The 15,657-nt window shown below is 52.8% G+C and overlaps 1 protein-coding gene across 1 annotated transcript; it reads left to right on the forward strand.

Moving 5' to 3' along the window:
• The first annotated feature begins 1,924 nt into the window (after window positions 1–1,924).
• On the forward strand, window positions 1,925–4,349 carry LOC123157015 (cinnamoyl-CoA reductase 1). Its single transcript, XM_044575237.1, has 6 exons — window positions 1,925–2,142; window positions 2,420–2,589; window positions 2,801–2,986; window positions 3,141–3,303; window positions 3,560–3,749; window positions 4,093–4,349. The coding sequence occupies exons 1-6, from the start codon at window positions 2,016–2,018 to the stop codon at window positions 4,223–4,225; spliced, it is 969 nt and encodes a 322-aa protein (XP_044431172.1). The 5' UTR covers window positions 1,925–2,015; the 3' UTR covers window positions 4,226–4,349.
• The last annotated feature ends 11,308 nt before the right edge of the window (window positions 4,350–15,657 follow it).

Genomic DNA, 15,657 nt, shown 5'->3' on the forward strand with positions numbered 1-15,657 from the left:
AGCCATACTTTGAAGGCCTGCAAACTCACAAACTTCAACCCTTTCTTCAAGTAAGCATTCTCGTCTTCACCCTTGACCCTTGGTTCGCCCGGTTCCGGGAAAGCTCTTGGTTCTATCGCCTTACTCATGCCACCATCAACTACCGCCTTGTGGGCCAGCCTGAGATCACGAAACAATGGAGTTCTTATTTCTAAACCGGTCACCTCTGTGTGTATACGGTTCTCTCTCTCCGTGAATCCATCCACGTCCAGTTCTTCCTCCGGACCTTCATCATCCGAGTCATATGCATATGCACGACCATATGGGATCTCACGGTCCATGTCCTGCTGCCTGACAAACGCTTCCAAGTCACCGATGTCATTGCCATGAATCTCATCCTCTTGCTCATCATCATCACTGCATCCATCCTCTAGTGCAAGACGAGCCCTTTCAAGCTTCCTAACTCTCTCCTCCTCTTGAGCCATCTTCTTGTTTTTGCATGCCATGTCCGCCTCACGCTTCAGTCATTCCTTTTTCTCCTTCTCATTTGCATGAGTCTCATCCTCATGCATGTCATCATCATCATCACCATGACCACATTGGACATCACCATGACCATCAACATATTGTTCATTAACTTTTTCAAGAGCATGCCCAACAACTTCATTTTCTTGGCTAGGTGGCGGTTGGCTAGAAGTATTGGGGGCATAGACCTCGTCACTATCCACAACACGAGCCACACTTCTACACGGGGAGGACACTTGGCGGTTCAAGTCAATATCAAGCCGCGAACCTTGCCCCTTCGTAGCAAACAATTCAAGTGACATGTCTTCCGAGGCCGCAACTTTACCCTTGTATATCCCCCAATGCAACTCGGGGATGATAGGCATATTCTTCAGTCGAGATTTTGTTCCCACCCCAACATCATACCTTCCTATTAATTCAACTTTATCATTGGGGTCCATCCAATTCAACTTATCTCTTACTTTAATAACAACCTCATCATAACTAGGACTTGTGTCGAATACCACCACTTCCTCGTTGTCACTTGCAGTTTTGGTCACAAATGACGTTTTGTCCAAATAATGAAACATTAACAAGTCTATCATCCATCTAAAAGGGACAACAAACAAGATGAAATGACAATTATAATGCATAGTTGCAAAAACTATGCAACTCTAATGAAGCAATGACAGCTATATATCCTAATGAGTTGTGTATCAAAAACAAATTAAAACTTATGTACTAAATAAATCATGTCATTAGCTTAACACATAACCTAACCATAACCATCATATTTATCAAATCCATCATTTGTACCCACAAAATTCATATCCCATTACTACTACCACAACTACATATTAATTACAAGTCATCCAATACCAAAGGATTTGAATAAATCTAGAAACTAAGGTGCCACCTAGGGTTACATAATGCCACTAAAATAACAAGAAATTACCAACAAAATTTAGGGATCCGGGCGAGATTAACTCAAACAACAAGGGAGAGAAAGATCCACGGAGGAAAATCAAATTTGGAGTGGGATTTGAGTGAGCCTAGAGGTGGGAGAGAGAGGAGGGAGCTCTCCTTTGTTCTTCTTTCTCGGGATGGAAGATTGGGAGAGTGTGTGGAGAGGCCCCACACACTTTTCTCGTGACCACTTATCTCTCGGGGGGGGGGGGGGTAGACGCCAAGGTTCACGGCGTCTAGGGTCGGGGTCGACACTTGCCACGTTGGACGGTCAAACTGCTAATCAGAGAGGTGGGCCAGTGCCAAACGCCAGGGTCCGCGGCGTCTTCAGTGCAAGCAGAACGCCGCGAATGTTGGCGTCTCGGTTTGGGTCAGATACGAAAAAAGTTTCAGAAGCGGGTCAAATCGTGCTAAAGTTTGCCAGATGGATTAAAACAGTGAAAAAACCCACAAAAACGCACTTACCACTACCACCGTTACCGGCTTACCGCCGCGCAGTGTGAGCAGTACTAGTCTACTAGTAGAGCATAAGAGTCAGACAGAGACAGAGAGAGGGAGAGAGGAGCATGGAGGCGGCGGCGAAGACGAGCGTTGTGTGCGTGACCGGCGCAGGGGGTTTCGTCGCCTCGTGGCTCGTCAAGCTCCTCCTCTCCAAGCCCCACTACACCGTCCGCGGCACCGTGCGCGATCCCGGTAAGAGCCCTCGACCTCCTCGCTTCAATCCGACGGCCAGCCCTTCCTACCAACTCCCGAATATTCTTTTTCATCTGGGCTGTGCCATCGAAGATCTATATATGCTTATGCAGGAGTATGTAGGATTATGAATAGATCGATAGAATGTATAGTTGCTGAAAAATGAGAACCGAACGTTGACATGTAGTTGCTGACCTCCGACGTTGTATTGTAGCTCTTGAATTTCTGAAAAATTGCAAGGGTTGTGATGGTGGTGGTGTGTGCCCGCATGCTGCAGGTAATGCCAAGAATTCTCATCTCAAGGCGCTAGAAGGTGCTGGGGAAAGGCTGCAGCTGCTTAGCGCTGACCTGATGGACTACGACAGCATTGCGTCGGCGGTTGCCGGCTGTGAGGGCGTCTTCCATGTTGCTAGCCCTGTCCCTTCTGGCAGATCAACGAATCCCGAGGTGATTTTCTCAAGAACACGTGCTTCACAGTTTAATGGGGTTTTGAGGTAAACTGAGGAGGCCTAGATCGATGCAAGGATTCTGCCCTAAAAAGGGACCATTTCTTATTCATAGGAGACATACTGAATTCAGGGCATATAACGTGTGAGTGAGGTGTGCAAATTCAAGTGTGTATTCTAACAATCTATTGCCCACTTCTACTTGTTTGTAGGAAGAAGTTATAGCCCCTGCTGTAACAGGCACACTGAATGTGTTGAAGGCTTGCTACGAGGCAAAAGTTAAGCGAGTTGTCATAGTGTCTTCATGTGCCGCTGTGTTCAATAATCCTAACTGGCCTAAGGGCAAAGTATTTACTGAAGACAGCTGGTCAGACGAGGATCTCTGCAGAAAGGGTGAGGTAAGTAAGCCTTTGCATTTGGTAAACCTTTGTGTGCTAACAATATGATGTTCTTCAGCAAACTGCACAAACTATTCCTGGTATCTCGTTGTAATTCCTTCCTTGCTCTGGATGACCTGTTTGAAATAAGTTATCTGTGTTGTCATTCTGGCAGGACTGGTATTTGCTTTCCAAAACGCGTGCAGAGCGTGAGGCTTTTGCTTATGCAGCAAAAACTGGGCTGGATGTTGTAGCCATTTTACCATCGTTGGTACTTGGCCCCTTGATGCAGTCTACAGTGAATGCGAGCAGCAAAATTCTCCTTAAATATCTCAAAGGTGGGTGTGTTTATCTTAGGGTTCGCTTGTTTTATACATGCCCTTATATGAAACAGTACAAAAATGAGTCAATATTGCTCTGTTTAAACTTGGGCATCAGAAGATGATGTCTGCCCTCTGTTGCTTGTTTCTAACTGAACCAAGCATAGCACAATGGACCTTTGTACTTTTAAAATCAAAGTTGTTCAAAAGACCAAACTAGTTTAGGCGTGTATGTAGTTTTGTTTCAGTAAAATGAAATACTTATCTTTTGCAGGAGAACATGAGACTGTGGAAAATAGAAGCTGGAATCTGGTAGATGTTCGTGATGTTGCCGATGCTCTTCTTCTGGCATATAAAAATCCAGCGGCATCTGGACGGTACATCTGCAGTCCAGTACGAATAAAAGTCTCTGTTGTCATAAGCATTCTGAAGACCTTATATCCAACATACACTTATCCCAAAAAGTAAGCGCCTTTCTCAGCAGGCAAATTTGTTTCATCTTACTACTATTTCAATCCTCACAAGCTAGATGGCACCCCCTGAAAAGGAAGGATAAATATAATTCTATCTATGTTTTCCTGAGATAAGCAAGTTTGTCAGTTTTTTCAAAGTGTAATAGCAACTACACATACAATTTAGTACATGTATTTTACGATATGAAATGTAAAAACTTTTAACAGAAGATGTTGTCACCATATCATAAAATGCTTACGATATGGAAGTATCCTGCTTCTTTTTTTTCCTTCTGACAAATGTTTTTCCATACTTAACTTGGGCGCAACTTGCTCTCTCCGAATTGCTTTGCAGCTTTACGGAGGTGGAAGAAGGTAACGTTATGAGTTCAGAGAAACTTCAGAAGCTAGGGTGGACCTTCAGGCCTGTAGAGAAGACCCTCGGAGACAGCGTCGAATCCTACAAAGCATCTGGCATCCTGAAATGAGCATCCAACTAGGGAAAGTAATAATGCTTGCAAACTCCTTCTGGTTCATGTAAGCAGTGAAACAAAATAAGTTGGTGACACAATCATCAAGGGAATCATGTGAAATAAAAGAAACATTGGAATATCATGTGTGTTTTTATTTCTGATGTCTCGTGCAGTGTTCTGGTGCTTCTATGAGTGACTGCCTGCATATATTGTGTGATTACTGAACCTGTTAAAGCATGAACATATTGCCCATTATTCCTTAGGCGCAGTACTGCTTAGGCGAGTGATAGGTGCTGGTGCCGGCCGGTCGCTGCACTACCACACGATACGCCACTTTTAAACCGTACAATCATTCGTTCGTCTCACAAAAGAAAAAAAAAGAAAAAAGAACAACATGCGCTCGTCGACCGTCCTCGTGACCCACGCTTGCCCTCGGTTGCTCGTGCCGGCGCGCCACAACAAGTCGCCATTGTCGTGCCTGAGGTCATCATCGTGGCCGAGGTCGCCATTGCATCTCCCGACCACCCCGTGGTTGCAGCACGGGGGCATACTGTCGCATCTCCGTCACCAGCCGCCATTGCAGCTCCGCCACCACCGCCGTCCCCCGTCCCAGCAAATTGACTCAAAGGATGGCGATGGGTGGGCTCAAAGGATGGCGATGGGTGGGGGTGTTGGGGCAGGGGACTTGGAAGTGGTTGGTTAGCTTGTGTTACGCGTTATGGGATGGGCATGAAGAATCTTAAAGTGATATGAATCAAGTGATCGATTGTAGAAAGAAAAGAATAGTCTGTGCAACACAATGCATTGATCGGTGCACCAGGCACGTATATATGAGTACAGAAGGAGCCACAACCTCAACTATACAAAGGAACTAGAAGGTGGACCCAATACACAATATATACGTACACAATATATTCAACACCCCCCGCAGTCGAAGCGGCGCCGGAGACGCAGAGACTGGAACGAAACTCGTCGAAGGTGGAAGTCGGCAGTCCCTTAGTCATCACATCGGCGAACTGTTGTGCAGTCGGAACATGGAGGACCCGAATACGTCCAAGGGCCACCTGCTCGCGCACAAAGTGAATGTCCAGCTCAATGTGCTTAGTCCAACGATGATGAACGGGGTTGGCGGAAAGGTACACCGCAGAAACGTTGTCACAGTAGACAACCGTAGCCTGGAAGACGTCATGATGCAACTCCTGAAGTAACTGTCGTAGCCAGGTGCACTCGGCGACGGCGTTAGCCACAACTCGGTACTCAGCCTCCGCGCTAGAGCGCGAAACCGCAGGTTGTCGCTTGGACGACCACGAGACGAGTGAAGGACCGAGGTAAACGCAGTAGCCAGAGGTGGACCGACGGGTGTCAGGGCAGCTGGCCCAGTCCGCGTCGGAGTAGGCCACCATCTCCAAAGAAGTGGACGCCGTGAGAGTAAGCCCAAGAGCCATCGTGCCGCGGATGTAACGGAGAATCCACTTCACGAGGGTCCAATTTGAGTCATGAGGGGCGTGCATATGCAGACACACCTGCTGAACAGCATACTGTAAATCCGGCCGAGTGAGAGTCAGATACTGAAGAGCACCAACAATGGACCGGTAGAAGGGAGCATCCGACGCGGGAGAGCCCTCGAGAGCAGAAACCTTGGCCTTCGTGTCAACAGGAGTAGCAACAGGGTGACGGTTGAGCATGCCGGCACGCTCAAGTAGCTCGTGCGCATACTTCTGCTGATGAAGAAAGAAGCCGTCGGGTCGCCAAATGACCTCAATGCCAAGAAAATAATGTAGAGCGTCAAGGTATACCTGGCCAAACGGCCCGGCCCGGCACGGCACGGCCCAGCCCATCATAATCATGCCTGGCCCGGCACGGCCCGCCAGGGCACGATTAATATACGGGCCGTGTCGTGCCGGCCCGCGTGCTGCGCCCCCAGGCCCAGGCACGGCCCAGTTAGTAAACGGACCGGCATGTTGGCCCGTTTAGCACGGTGGGCTGCATATTTTTAGCCTGTTATTTGACACAGTGATGGTTTTTAGCCTATTTTTAGATATTGGGCCATATATAAATGTATAAAAAAAAGTAATCGGGCCATGCCGTGCCGGCCTGCGTGCCCAGCCTCCAGGCCCAGGTACGGCCCAGGGCGTGCCGCGTGCCTGGCCCGGCCCGTTTAGCCCGTGCCGTGCCTGGCCCAAGGCGGGCCGTGCCGGCGTGCTCACGGGCCGGCCCAAAAAACCCGGCCCATTTGGCCAGCTATACGTCCAGGTCCTTGATGGCAAACTCATCACGCTGCCGGGGAGTAATCTGTTGAAGAAGGACTGCGGAGGAGGCCGTCAGGTTGATGTCGTTGACGTAGAGGAGCAAATATGCAGTCGTGTCGCCGCGGTGATAGACGGACAATGAGGCATCCGAGCGAGTGACGTTGTAGCCCATGTCTGAAGGAACCCAGCGATACGCTGGTACCAGGCGTGAGGTGCTTGCTTGAGCCCGTAGAGAGACTGGGACAGCAAACACACATGCCCAGGAAGAGATGCGTCGACGAAACCGGTCGGCTGCTCACAGTAAACCTGCTCCTCAAGATGGTCGTGAAGGAAGGCGTTGGAGACATCCATCTGATGAACCGGCCAGCCTCGGGAAACTGCCAGCTGGAGAACTGTGCGGATCGTGCCCGGTTTGACAACCGGGGCAAACGTCTCGGTGAAGTCGACTCCAGCGCGCTGCCGAAAACCACGGACCATCCAACGAGCCTTGTAGCGCTCAAGTGTACCATCTGAGCGGGTCTTATGGCGAAAGACCCACTTGCCGCTGATGACATTGGCATGAGAAGGCCGAGGAACCAGCGTCCAGGTACGGTTCCGCTGAAGAGCGTTGAACTCTTCCTGCATCGCGGCAAGCCAGTGAGGATCACGAAGGGTTGCGCGTGCGGATGCGGGGATCAGTGACGGCTCAGTGGTGGAGGCGGCGAGAAGATACTCGTCGCTGGAGTACCATAGACTCAGGCGATGAATTCCGGCTCAAGCCCGAGTGACGGGGCGAGATGGCAACTCACCGACTGGCGAGGCGGTCGGCGAAGCAGCCGGCAAGGCAGCCGGCGAGGCCGTCGGCGAGATGGCCGGTGAAGAAGCGTCGCCCGAGGCCGCCGAAGCACCCGTGCCCGAGGCACCCGAGGCGGCGGGGACGACCGAGACAACCGGCGACAGGGCGGCGCCTGAGGTGGCCGGTGAAGATACCGGTGACGGGGCGGCCGGCGAAGATGTCGGTGAAGCAGCGGCTGCCGGCGAAGATGCCGGCGAGGCGGGCGATGCTGAGGCCCCTGACGGAGTTGTCAAGGACGGCGTGGGAGCGCGAGTCAAAGCTCGTCCCACAGTGGGAGGACCGCCAAAGCCCGAAGGCGGTCCAAGAATCGAGCAGGGCCGTCCACCTGACGGGTCGCTAGAGGGCCGCCGGTGGCCGGCGGCGACGGGATGGCGGGAGGTACCTGCTGAAATGGAAACATCATCTCATCAAAGTAAACGTGCCGGGAGGTGAATACACGATGTGAGACGGGATCGTAGCAGCGGTATCCTTTGGTGTTAGGTGGGTAGCCGAGGAAGATGCAAGCGACTGAGCGAGGTGCAAGCTTATGAGGCGTAGTGGCGGCGAGGCTAGGATAGTAGAGACATCTAAAGATGCGAAGGCCATCATAAGATGGGGGCACACCAAAGAGGAGATGGTGAGGGGCATAGTTCCAGCATGGGCGACACGGGCGGATGTTAATGAGGAGGGTGGCGGTGGCGAGAGCGTCCGGCCAAAACCGGGGAGGCACGTTAGAGTGAAAGAGTAATGTGCGGACGCAGTCATTAAGAGTGCGAAGGATACGCTCGGCACGACCATTTTGTTGGGACGTGTAGGGGCAAGTGAGGCGGAAGATAGTGCCGTGGGAGGCTAGAAGGTTACGAACAGCGACGTTGTCAAACTCTTTTTCGTTGTCAGTTTGTAAAGCAAGGATAGGACGACCGAACTGTGTGGTGACGTAGGAATAAAATGCAGTGAGTGTGGCAAGAGCGTCGGACTTGCAACGAAGAGGAAATGTCCACACATAATGAGAGAAATCATCTAAGATCACCAAATAGTATAGGTAGCCCGTGTTGCTTGCAACCGGGGATGTCCAAACATCACTATGCAATAACTGAAACGGAAAAATGGAAATAGTGGTAGATGCGCTAAAGGAAAGACGAACGTGCTTGCCAAGACGACAAGCCTCACAAGTATGGTCGTCGATCTTATTGCATGAGAATGAAAAGCACTTAAGTATTTAACGCAAAGTGGTGGAGTTCGGATGTCCCAAACGAGCATGCCAAAGGTCGACACCTGCGGCGAGGGCGACTGGGGTGGTGGAGGCGGTGGTGGAGGAGTGCACCGGATAGAGCTCGTCAGGACTATCACAACGGTGAAGGACCATCCGAGTACGGGCGTCCTTCACAGAAAAACCGACATCATCAAATTCGACTGTAATGGGATTCTCACGGGCAAGACGACGAACAGATACAAGGTTCGTAACTAAATCAGGAGACACAAGAACATCAGACATAGTGATAGGTGTAGATGTGGAAGGAAACGAAGCACGACCAACATGTGTGATAGATAAAGAGGAACCGTTGCCAACAGTGATGCAAGTAGGAGTATGAACCGGAGTGGAGGAGGTGAGAGTACCAGGATGCGATGTCATGTGGGCGGTGGCGCTCGAGTCCATGTACCAAGCGCCGCGGGTACCAAGCGCCGCCGGTGATGGGGCCGAGTGCAGGGCGGCCAAGGAAGTAGTGTCCCATGACGGTGAGACCGGCAGCGAGGCGAAGCCGCCGTAGGGATGAACCGGGGCGGGCGGAGCATGGCCGCCGGCCATCGGCATGGCGAGCAGAGCCGCAGGGCCGGCACTGGCCGACTGCTGCGGCACGGCGAAGTAGGCCGGATAGCCCGCCGGAAAAACCTACGGCGTGGTGAACGGATCCGGCGCGTCCGCGTACATGTAGCCGAAGAGAGATGACGCGGCAGAAAACATCGCAGCCGCGATGGTTATAGCAGCAGAAGGCAGAGGACGGGTGGGGTAGTAGCAGTGCAGAAACGGGAGAGGAGGAAGCGGCGGTGACCGGCGACGGCGGCGGCGGCGGGTGGTGACGGCGTTGGGTGAGGTGATGCGGGCGAGCGGGCAATCGTGCGAGCGCGCGGGCGGCGGCGGGCGAGCAAAGCGGCTAGCGGGCGATGCGATGCGATGCGCTAGCGGGTGAGCAAAGAACTAGCAGAATAGACTTGATCGAAAGCAGATGAACTAGAACAGGCAGATATATATATGTGTGTAGAGATGTATACGTGTGGAAGAACTTAGAATAGAAGGACCGGTACGCATTGCATGCATAGAAGCACACCCGCGTGATGTATAATCACGAGCAGGCAAGACTAGAGGCATATGCTATCCAGTCCATACGAGGCGCAACAGCTGGGCTGACGGGAGCGGCCGCCGGCGTACGGACGCGGGCAATCAGTTACGTCCGCGCGAGGCGCCTGGGTGTCTTTGGGCACGGGCCACTTGCCGCCGGATGACGGCCACCGGATCGTACGAGCGGCCACCACGTCACGATGGGCGCACTGCAGATTAGGAGCAGCGGCTGGGGTAGCGCGCGAGGAGCGGCGGCTGGCGCGGGTGACGCACGAGGAGCGGCAGCGCGGAGGAGACGCGTGGCGGCGGCGGCGAAAGGCTAGGGTTAGAATCCAAAAACTGATACCATGTAGAAGGAAAAGAATAGGCTGTGCAACACAATGCATTGATCGGTGCACCAGGCACGTATACATGAGTATAGAAGGGACCACAACCTCAACTATACAGAGGAACTAGGAGGTGGACCCAATACACAATATACACTTACACAATACTAAAACCACTATATCCGGCGACGTTTTCGCTCTAAGGTTTCACCACTTGTATGAAAGTGACCCCTGGGTAAACCGGTACATGGCACGTGTATTTTTTTGGTAAATGACCGTGTAGAATTACATGGTGGCTGTAGATTGTCGATCAAAATTTTCTTAACGTGTGTATCGATTGGACTGTGCGCTTAGCGAATTCAGTTGCCTGCGGGCCAACATGGCGCCTTGACTTCGCCGCTTGAGATTTCTTCAGTGGATGCGTACATGTGCAGGCTTCCTTCTCTTTCTGGGCTTTTTCCTTAGGATTGACGTGTTTTTTTTCTGCAAAGGGGGATCGCCCCGGCCTCTGCATCACAGCGATGCATACGGCCATCTTATTAAACCAAACAAAAAGGTTCCAACGATGTCTCAAAGTCTCGAACTGAAAATAAAGAGATAAAAGCTCACACAGAGCCAAACTGGGCTAGAAACACAAACTAGCCAACAAAAGGACGCCACAACCGGCTGGCTAAAGAGAGATAGGTAAACTAATTTCCTATCCTATTACATGGCCGCCATCCAAACCGGTTGAAGATATCCCGAGCTACCATTTTCCAACGGATAGATCCAGTAACCAAATGCTCCCTGGCCTCCATCTGAGTGAGTAGCGACCACGAACGGATCAATGCTGTGGCACGGAAGATAACCAGTAGAAATCTCAGCATCACGAAGTTTGGCCGCCCTCATAGCGCACCTCTGCTGAATGTCATCAACCTCGGGAAGATCCAGGATGCAAGCACTCATCCGTCTCCCCATCGAGACCGGGTCAGGAATCCCGCCGAAAGCAACAACCTCCTCCCTAGTAAACCTCGCGCTGAATCCCGCAAAGGGTCAACCAAGGTTACCGGAGAAGGCTGCAGTAGTGCAGGACCCACACCGAGGCCCTGGGCTACGGGTGAGTCGGGTGAGAAGAGTGCAGGGGCCTCCTGCCCGAGCCCTCCTCCCGCTCCACCCCTCAGCCCAGAGGGAAACGCCAGTGCCGTAGGAGACGTGGTCGTTCCGACCGCCGAAGAAGAAGGAAGAACCGGGGCCACCTGCCCCAGCTCCCCTCTCCCCAGCGCCACTTGAAGCGTGGGCGCCGTCGCCGCGAACGGAGAAGAAGTGGCCAAGGCCACCTGCCTCGGACCACCTCTCCCAGAACCAGCCAACGTCCTCGTATCCGGCGTCGCCGGCAGCTGGATATGGAGAAGAGGAGTCGGGGCCACCTACCCCAGGCCCCCTCCCCCAAGCACCACCTCGGTAGCAGTCATCATCTCCGGAGCCTCAACCGCAGGTAAAGCGAGAGAAGGAGAAGCAACCACAGGCTCCCCCTCCCCCACTCCAACCAAAGACCTCGCCGACGGTGTCCTCACCAAACCTCCAACCATGGGTCCATCAGCAACCTCGAACTCCAACATAGGAAGCGTGTGCTCAAACACATCCTCAGAATCTACCCGGTCACTCCAAAGTCTGGGGGGGGCAGATGCTGGCTCAAAGGACCTGAACCGCAGCGTAGTCATAGGCACCGATGGAGAAGGTGCGGGCTGAACCCCGGCCCCGTCCTCGGGCAGCTAAGCACCAGGTCCGGAACCGTTAGACCCCTCTCGAGTAGCCTCATCAGTCGGTTCCCCCTTAGCCCCCGCACCGTCGTCACCGCCATGCATATCGACATCATTCCCATTAATCACCTCAGCAAACAGATCAGTGTCCTCAAACTTGATCTCGAGAGGGAAAACCTCTTCCCGATAAGTCCAGTTTACCACATCCGGCACAAACTCAATGTTCAGAACGCTCACTAGCAACCTGGCCACTCCATGAGCACGCGTAAACGCCATGTCCAATTTCTCCGGTTTCCCAACCATAACGCCCATACTGGCCACAACTCTAACGTTCTGTAAAGGCTTAGAGGGAGCCCCCGAAAACCTCAACCAGACCTGCGTAAGGGGCTTGCCATTAGGCTCCACCATCTTCCACTCATGAAACTCCAGAATGCACTTAGTGCCAGGAACTCTACACAAACCAAAGCTCGGCAGTCTCTGCAAATCATCCACAGTGGGGAAGTCCACCTTAAAAACGTTGGCCTCGAGACTGACCAGTTCCCATTGGAAGTCACCCGGTGCCAGCTCCTGAAGCCTTCGCACAATCTGAGCCTCAGTCACCTCACCCAGGGTAGCTTTCACAACCCCGGTGGTCAAACTCTGTGTCTCCTCCGACATCTCTCTCGCGGCCGGGGACTCAAAGAACATCAGCTCAGCACAATAAAATCCATACATTGTAAGAGCCGGAGCCTGGTCACGCAAAAACGGACAATCCCCCGAGGCATGTGCTGGCTTGCCACATGAATCACACAGCTCCGCCACACACTCAGCAATGAAGTGGCCCTTCTCACCACAACGATAGCATAACATCTTTTCATTCTTACACGCCCACTTGGATGCTCTCTCAGCATCAGACCTGTCGCTAGCCTCAGTTTTATCCCAGTCTCAGGAACCTCCACATTGGCCAAGGCCGTCACCACATCCGACGCCTGGCTCGGGAGATCAGTGGAGTGAGCGTGAACGGTCTCCACGGCTGACGCCACATGGTCCACAACTGCCGGGGGCGGAGGCTGTCTACGATGCCTCCCACGGCCACCACCCCGACCACCCCGATGTCCACGGTAGCCACCTCTTTGGCGGTGATCCGGACCAGAGGCTCCCTCGACAAATCCACCTGGAGGGCCGAGGAACGGTCTCTCAACAGACCCGTCACTCTGTCAGGCATAACCACGACCTCCTCCCGTGGATGAAGAACCACGATGTTATCCATCTCCATACGCATCATACCCATCGTCCCCCCACTGGCCTCGGGGCGGATCATAGGACTCTCTAGTGTTCGAATTCTGCCTCGTCTGCGCGGGCCCGAACGGTTCTGAGCTGGCCTCACGACAAAGTGAGGCGGAGGTGCGGCACGAGGCTGACCACCGGCAATCGTTGGCACGACCCCAAGGGCGGCACCACCCCGGCCTGCAGCAGCCGCAACAACCACGCCCGGCGCCTGAGGCCGAAGCCCACCCCGACCCGCGGCCGGCTGCACCATGGAAGCCGCACCCGGCGTCGGAGGCCTCTGTCCGGCCCTCCCAGCCGTAGCTTGCAAGGGCACTTGCCCCAGCGGCCGAGCGCCCAAGTGGCCATTGCCGCGGCCCTGGGTTCCCTGGGTCCCACCACCGCCCGCCGGCGGCCTCTGGCCAAGCGGCACCAGGGTGTTGGGGAACGTTGCAGAAAATAAATTTTTTTCCTACAGTTTCTCCAAGATCCATCTATGAGTTCATCTAAGCAACGAATGAAAGGGGAGATGCATCTACATACCACTTTGTAGATCGCGAGCGGAAGTGTTCAAAAGAACGGGGTTGAGGTAGTCGTTCTCGTCGTGATCCTATTACCGGAGATCCTAGCGCCGAACGGACGGCACCTCCGCGTTCAACACACATACGGTCAGCGTGACGTCTCCTCTGTCTTGATCCAGCAAGGGGGAAGGAGAGGTTGATGATGATCCAGCAGCACGACGGCGTGGTGGTGGATGCAGCAGAACTCTGGCAGGGCTTCGCCAAGCTGCTGCGGGAGGAGGTCGAGGTGTAGCAGGGGGAGGGAGGCGCCAAGACTTGGATGCGGCTGCCCTCCCCCTTGCCTTCCTTTATATAGGCCCCCAGGGGGGGTGCCGGCCCTGGGAGATTCAATCTCCCAAGGGGGCGGCGGCCAGGGGGTGGAGTGACCCCCAAGGCAAGTGGTGCGCCCCGCCTCCCACCTAGGGTTTCCAACCCTAGGCGCAGGGAGGGGCCAAGGGGGGGCGCACCAGCCCACTAGGGGCTGGTTCCCCTCCCCCTTCAGCCCACGGGGCCCTTCGGGATAGTTGGCCCCACCCGGTGGACCCCCGGGACCCTTCCGGTGGTCCCGGTACAATACCGGGTGACCCCGAAACTTTCTCGATGGCCGAAACAGCACTTCCTATATAGTTTTCTTTACCTCCGGACCATTCCGGAACTCCTCGTGACGTCCGGGATCTCATCCGGGACTCCGAACAACATTCGGTTTGCTGCATACTCATATTCATACAACCCTAGCGTCACCGAACCTTAAGTGTGTAGACCCTACGGGTTTGGGAGACATGCAGACATGACCGAGACAGCTCTCCGGTCAATAACCAACAGTGGGATCTGGATACCCATGTTGGCTCCCACATACTCCTCGATGATCTCATCGGATGAACCACGATGTCGACGGTTCAAGCAACCCCGTATACTATTCCCTTTGTCAGACGGTATGTTACTTGCCCGAGACTCGATCGTCAGTATCCCAATACCTCGTTCAGTCTCGTTACCGGCAAGTCACTTTACTCGTACCGTAATGCATGATCCCGTGACCAAACACTTGGTCACTTTGAGCTCATTATGATGATGCACTACCGAGTGGGCCCAGTGATACCTCTCCGTTATCCGGAGTGACAAATCCCAGTCTCGATCCGTGTCAACCCAACAGATACTTTCGGAGATACCTGTAGTGCACCTTTATAGTCACCCAGTTACGTTGTGACATTTGGTACACCCAAAGCACTCCTACGGTATCCGGGAGTTACATGATCTCATGGTCTACGGAAAAGATACTTGACATTGTAAAAGCTCTAGCAAAACGAACTACACGATCTTGGGCTATGCTTAGGATTGGGTCTTGTCCATCACGTCATTCTCCTAATGACCTGATCCCGTTGTCAATGACATCTAATGTCCATAGTCAGGAAACCATGACTATCTGTTGACCAACGAGCTAGTCAACTAGATGCTTACTAGGGACGTATTGTGGTCTATGTATTCACACGTGTAATACGATTTCCGGATAATACAATTATAGCATGAATAAAAGAAAATTATCATGAACAAGGAAATATAATAATAATCCTTTTATTATTGCCTCTAGGGCATATTTCCAACAGTCTCCCACTTGCACTAGAGTCAATAATCTAGTTACATTGTGATGAATCGAACACCCATAGAGTTCTGGTGCTGATCATGTTTTGCTCGCGGAAGAGGTTTAGTCAACGGATCTGTGACATTCAGATCCGTATGCACTTTGCAAATTTCTATGTCTCCATCTTGAACATTTTCACGAATGGAGTTGAAATGACGCTTGATGTGCCTGGTCTTCTTGTGAAACCTGGGCTCCTTGGCAAGGGCAATAGCTCCAGTGTTGTCACAGAAGAGTTTGATCGGCCCCGACGCATTGGGTATGACTCCTAGGTCGGTGATGAACTCCTTCACCCATATTGCTTCATGCGCTGCCTCCGAGGCTGCCATGTACTCCGCTTCACATGTAGATCCCGCCACGATGCTCTGCTTGCAGCTGCACCAGCTTACTGCCCCACCATTCAACATATACACGTATCCGGTTTGTGACTTCGAGTCGTCCAGATCTGTGTCGAAGCTAGCATCGACGTAACCCTTTACGACGAGCTCTTCGTCACCTCCATAAACGAGAAACATGTCCTTTGTCCTATTCAGGTACTTCAGG

The sequence above is a fragment of the Triticum aestivum genome, chromosome 7B, assembly GCF_018294505.1.
Source record: "Triticum aestivum cultivar Chinese Spring chromosome 7B, IWGSC CS RefSeq v2.1, whole genome shotgun sequence".
Classification (NCBI taxonomy): domain Eukaryota; kingdom Viridiplantae; phylum Streptophyta; class Magnoliopsida; order Poales; family Poaceae; genus Triticum; species Triticum aestivum.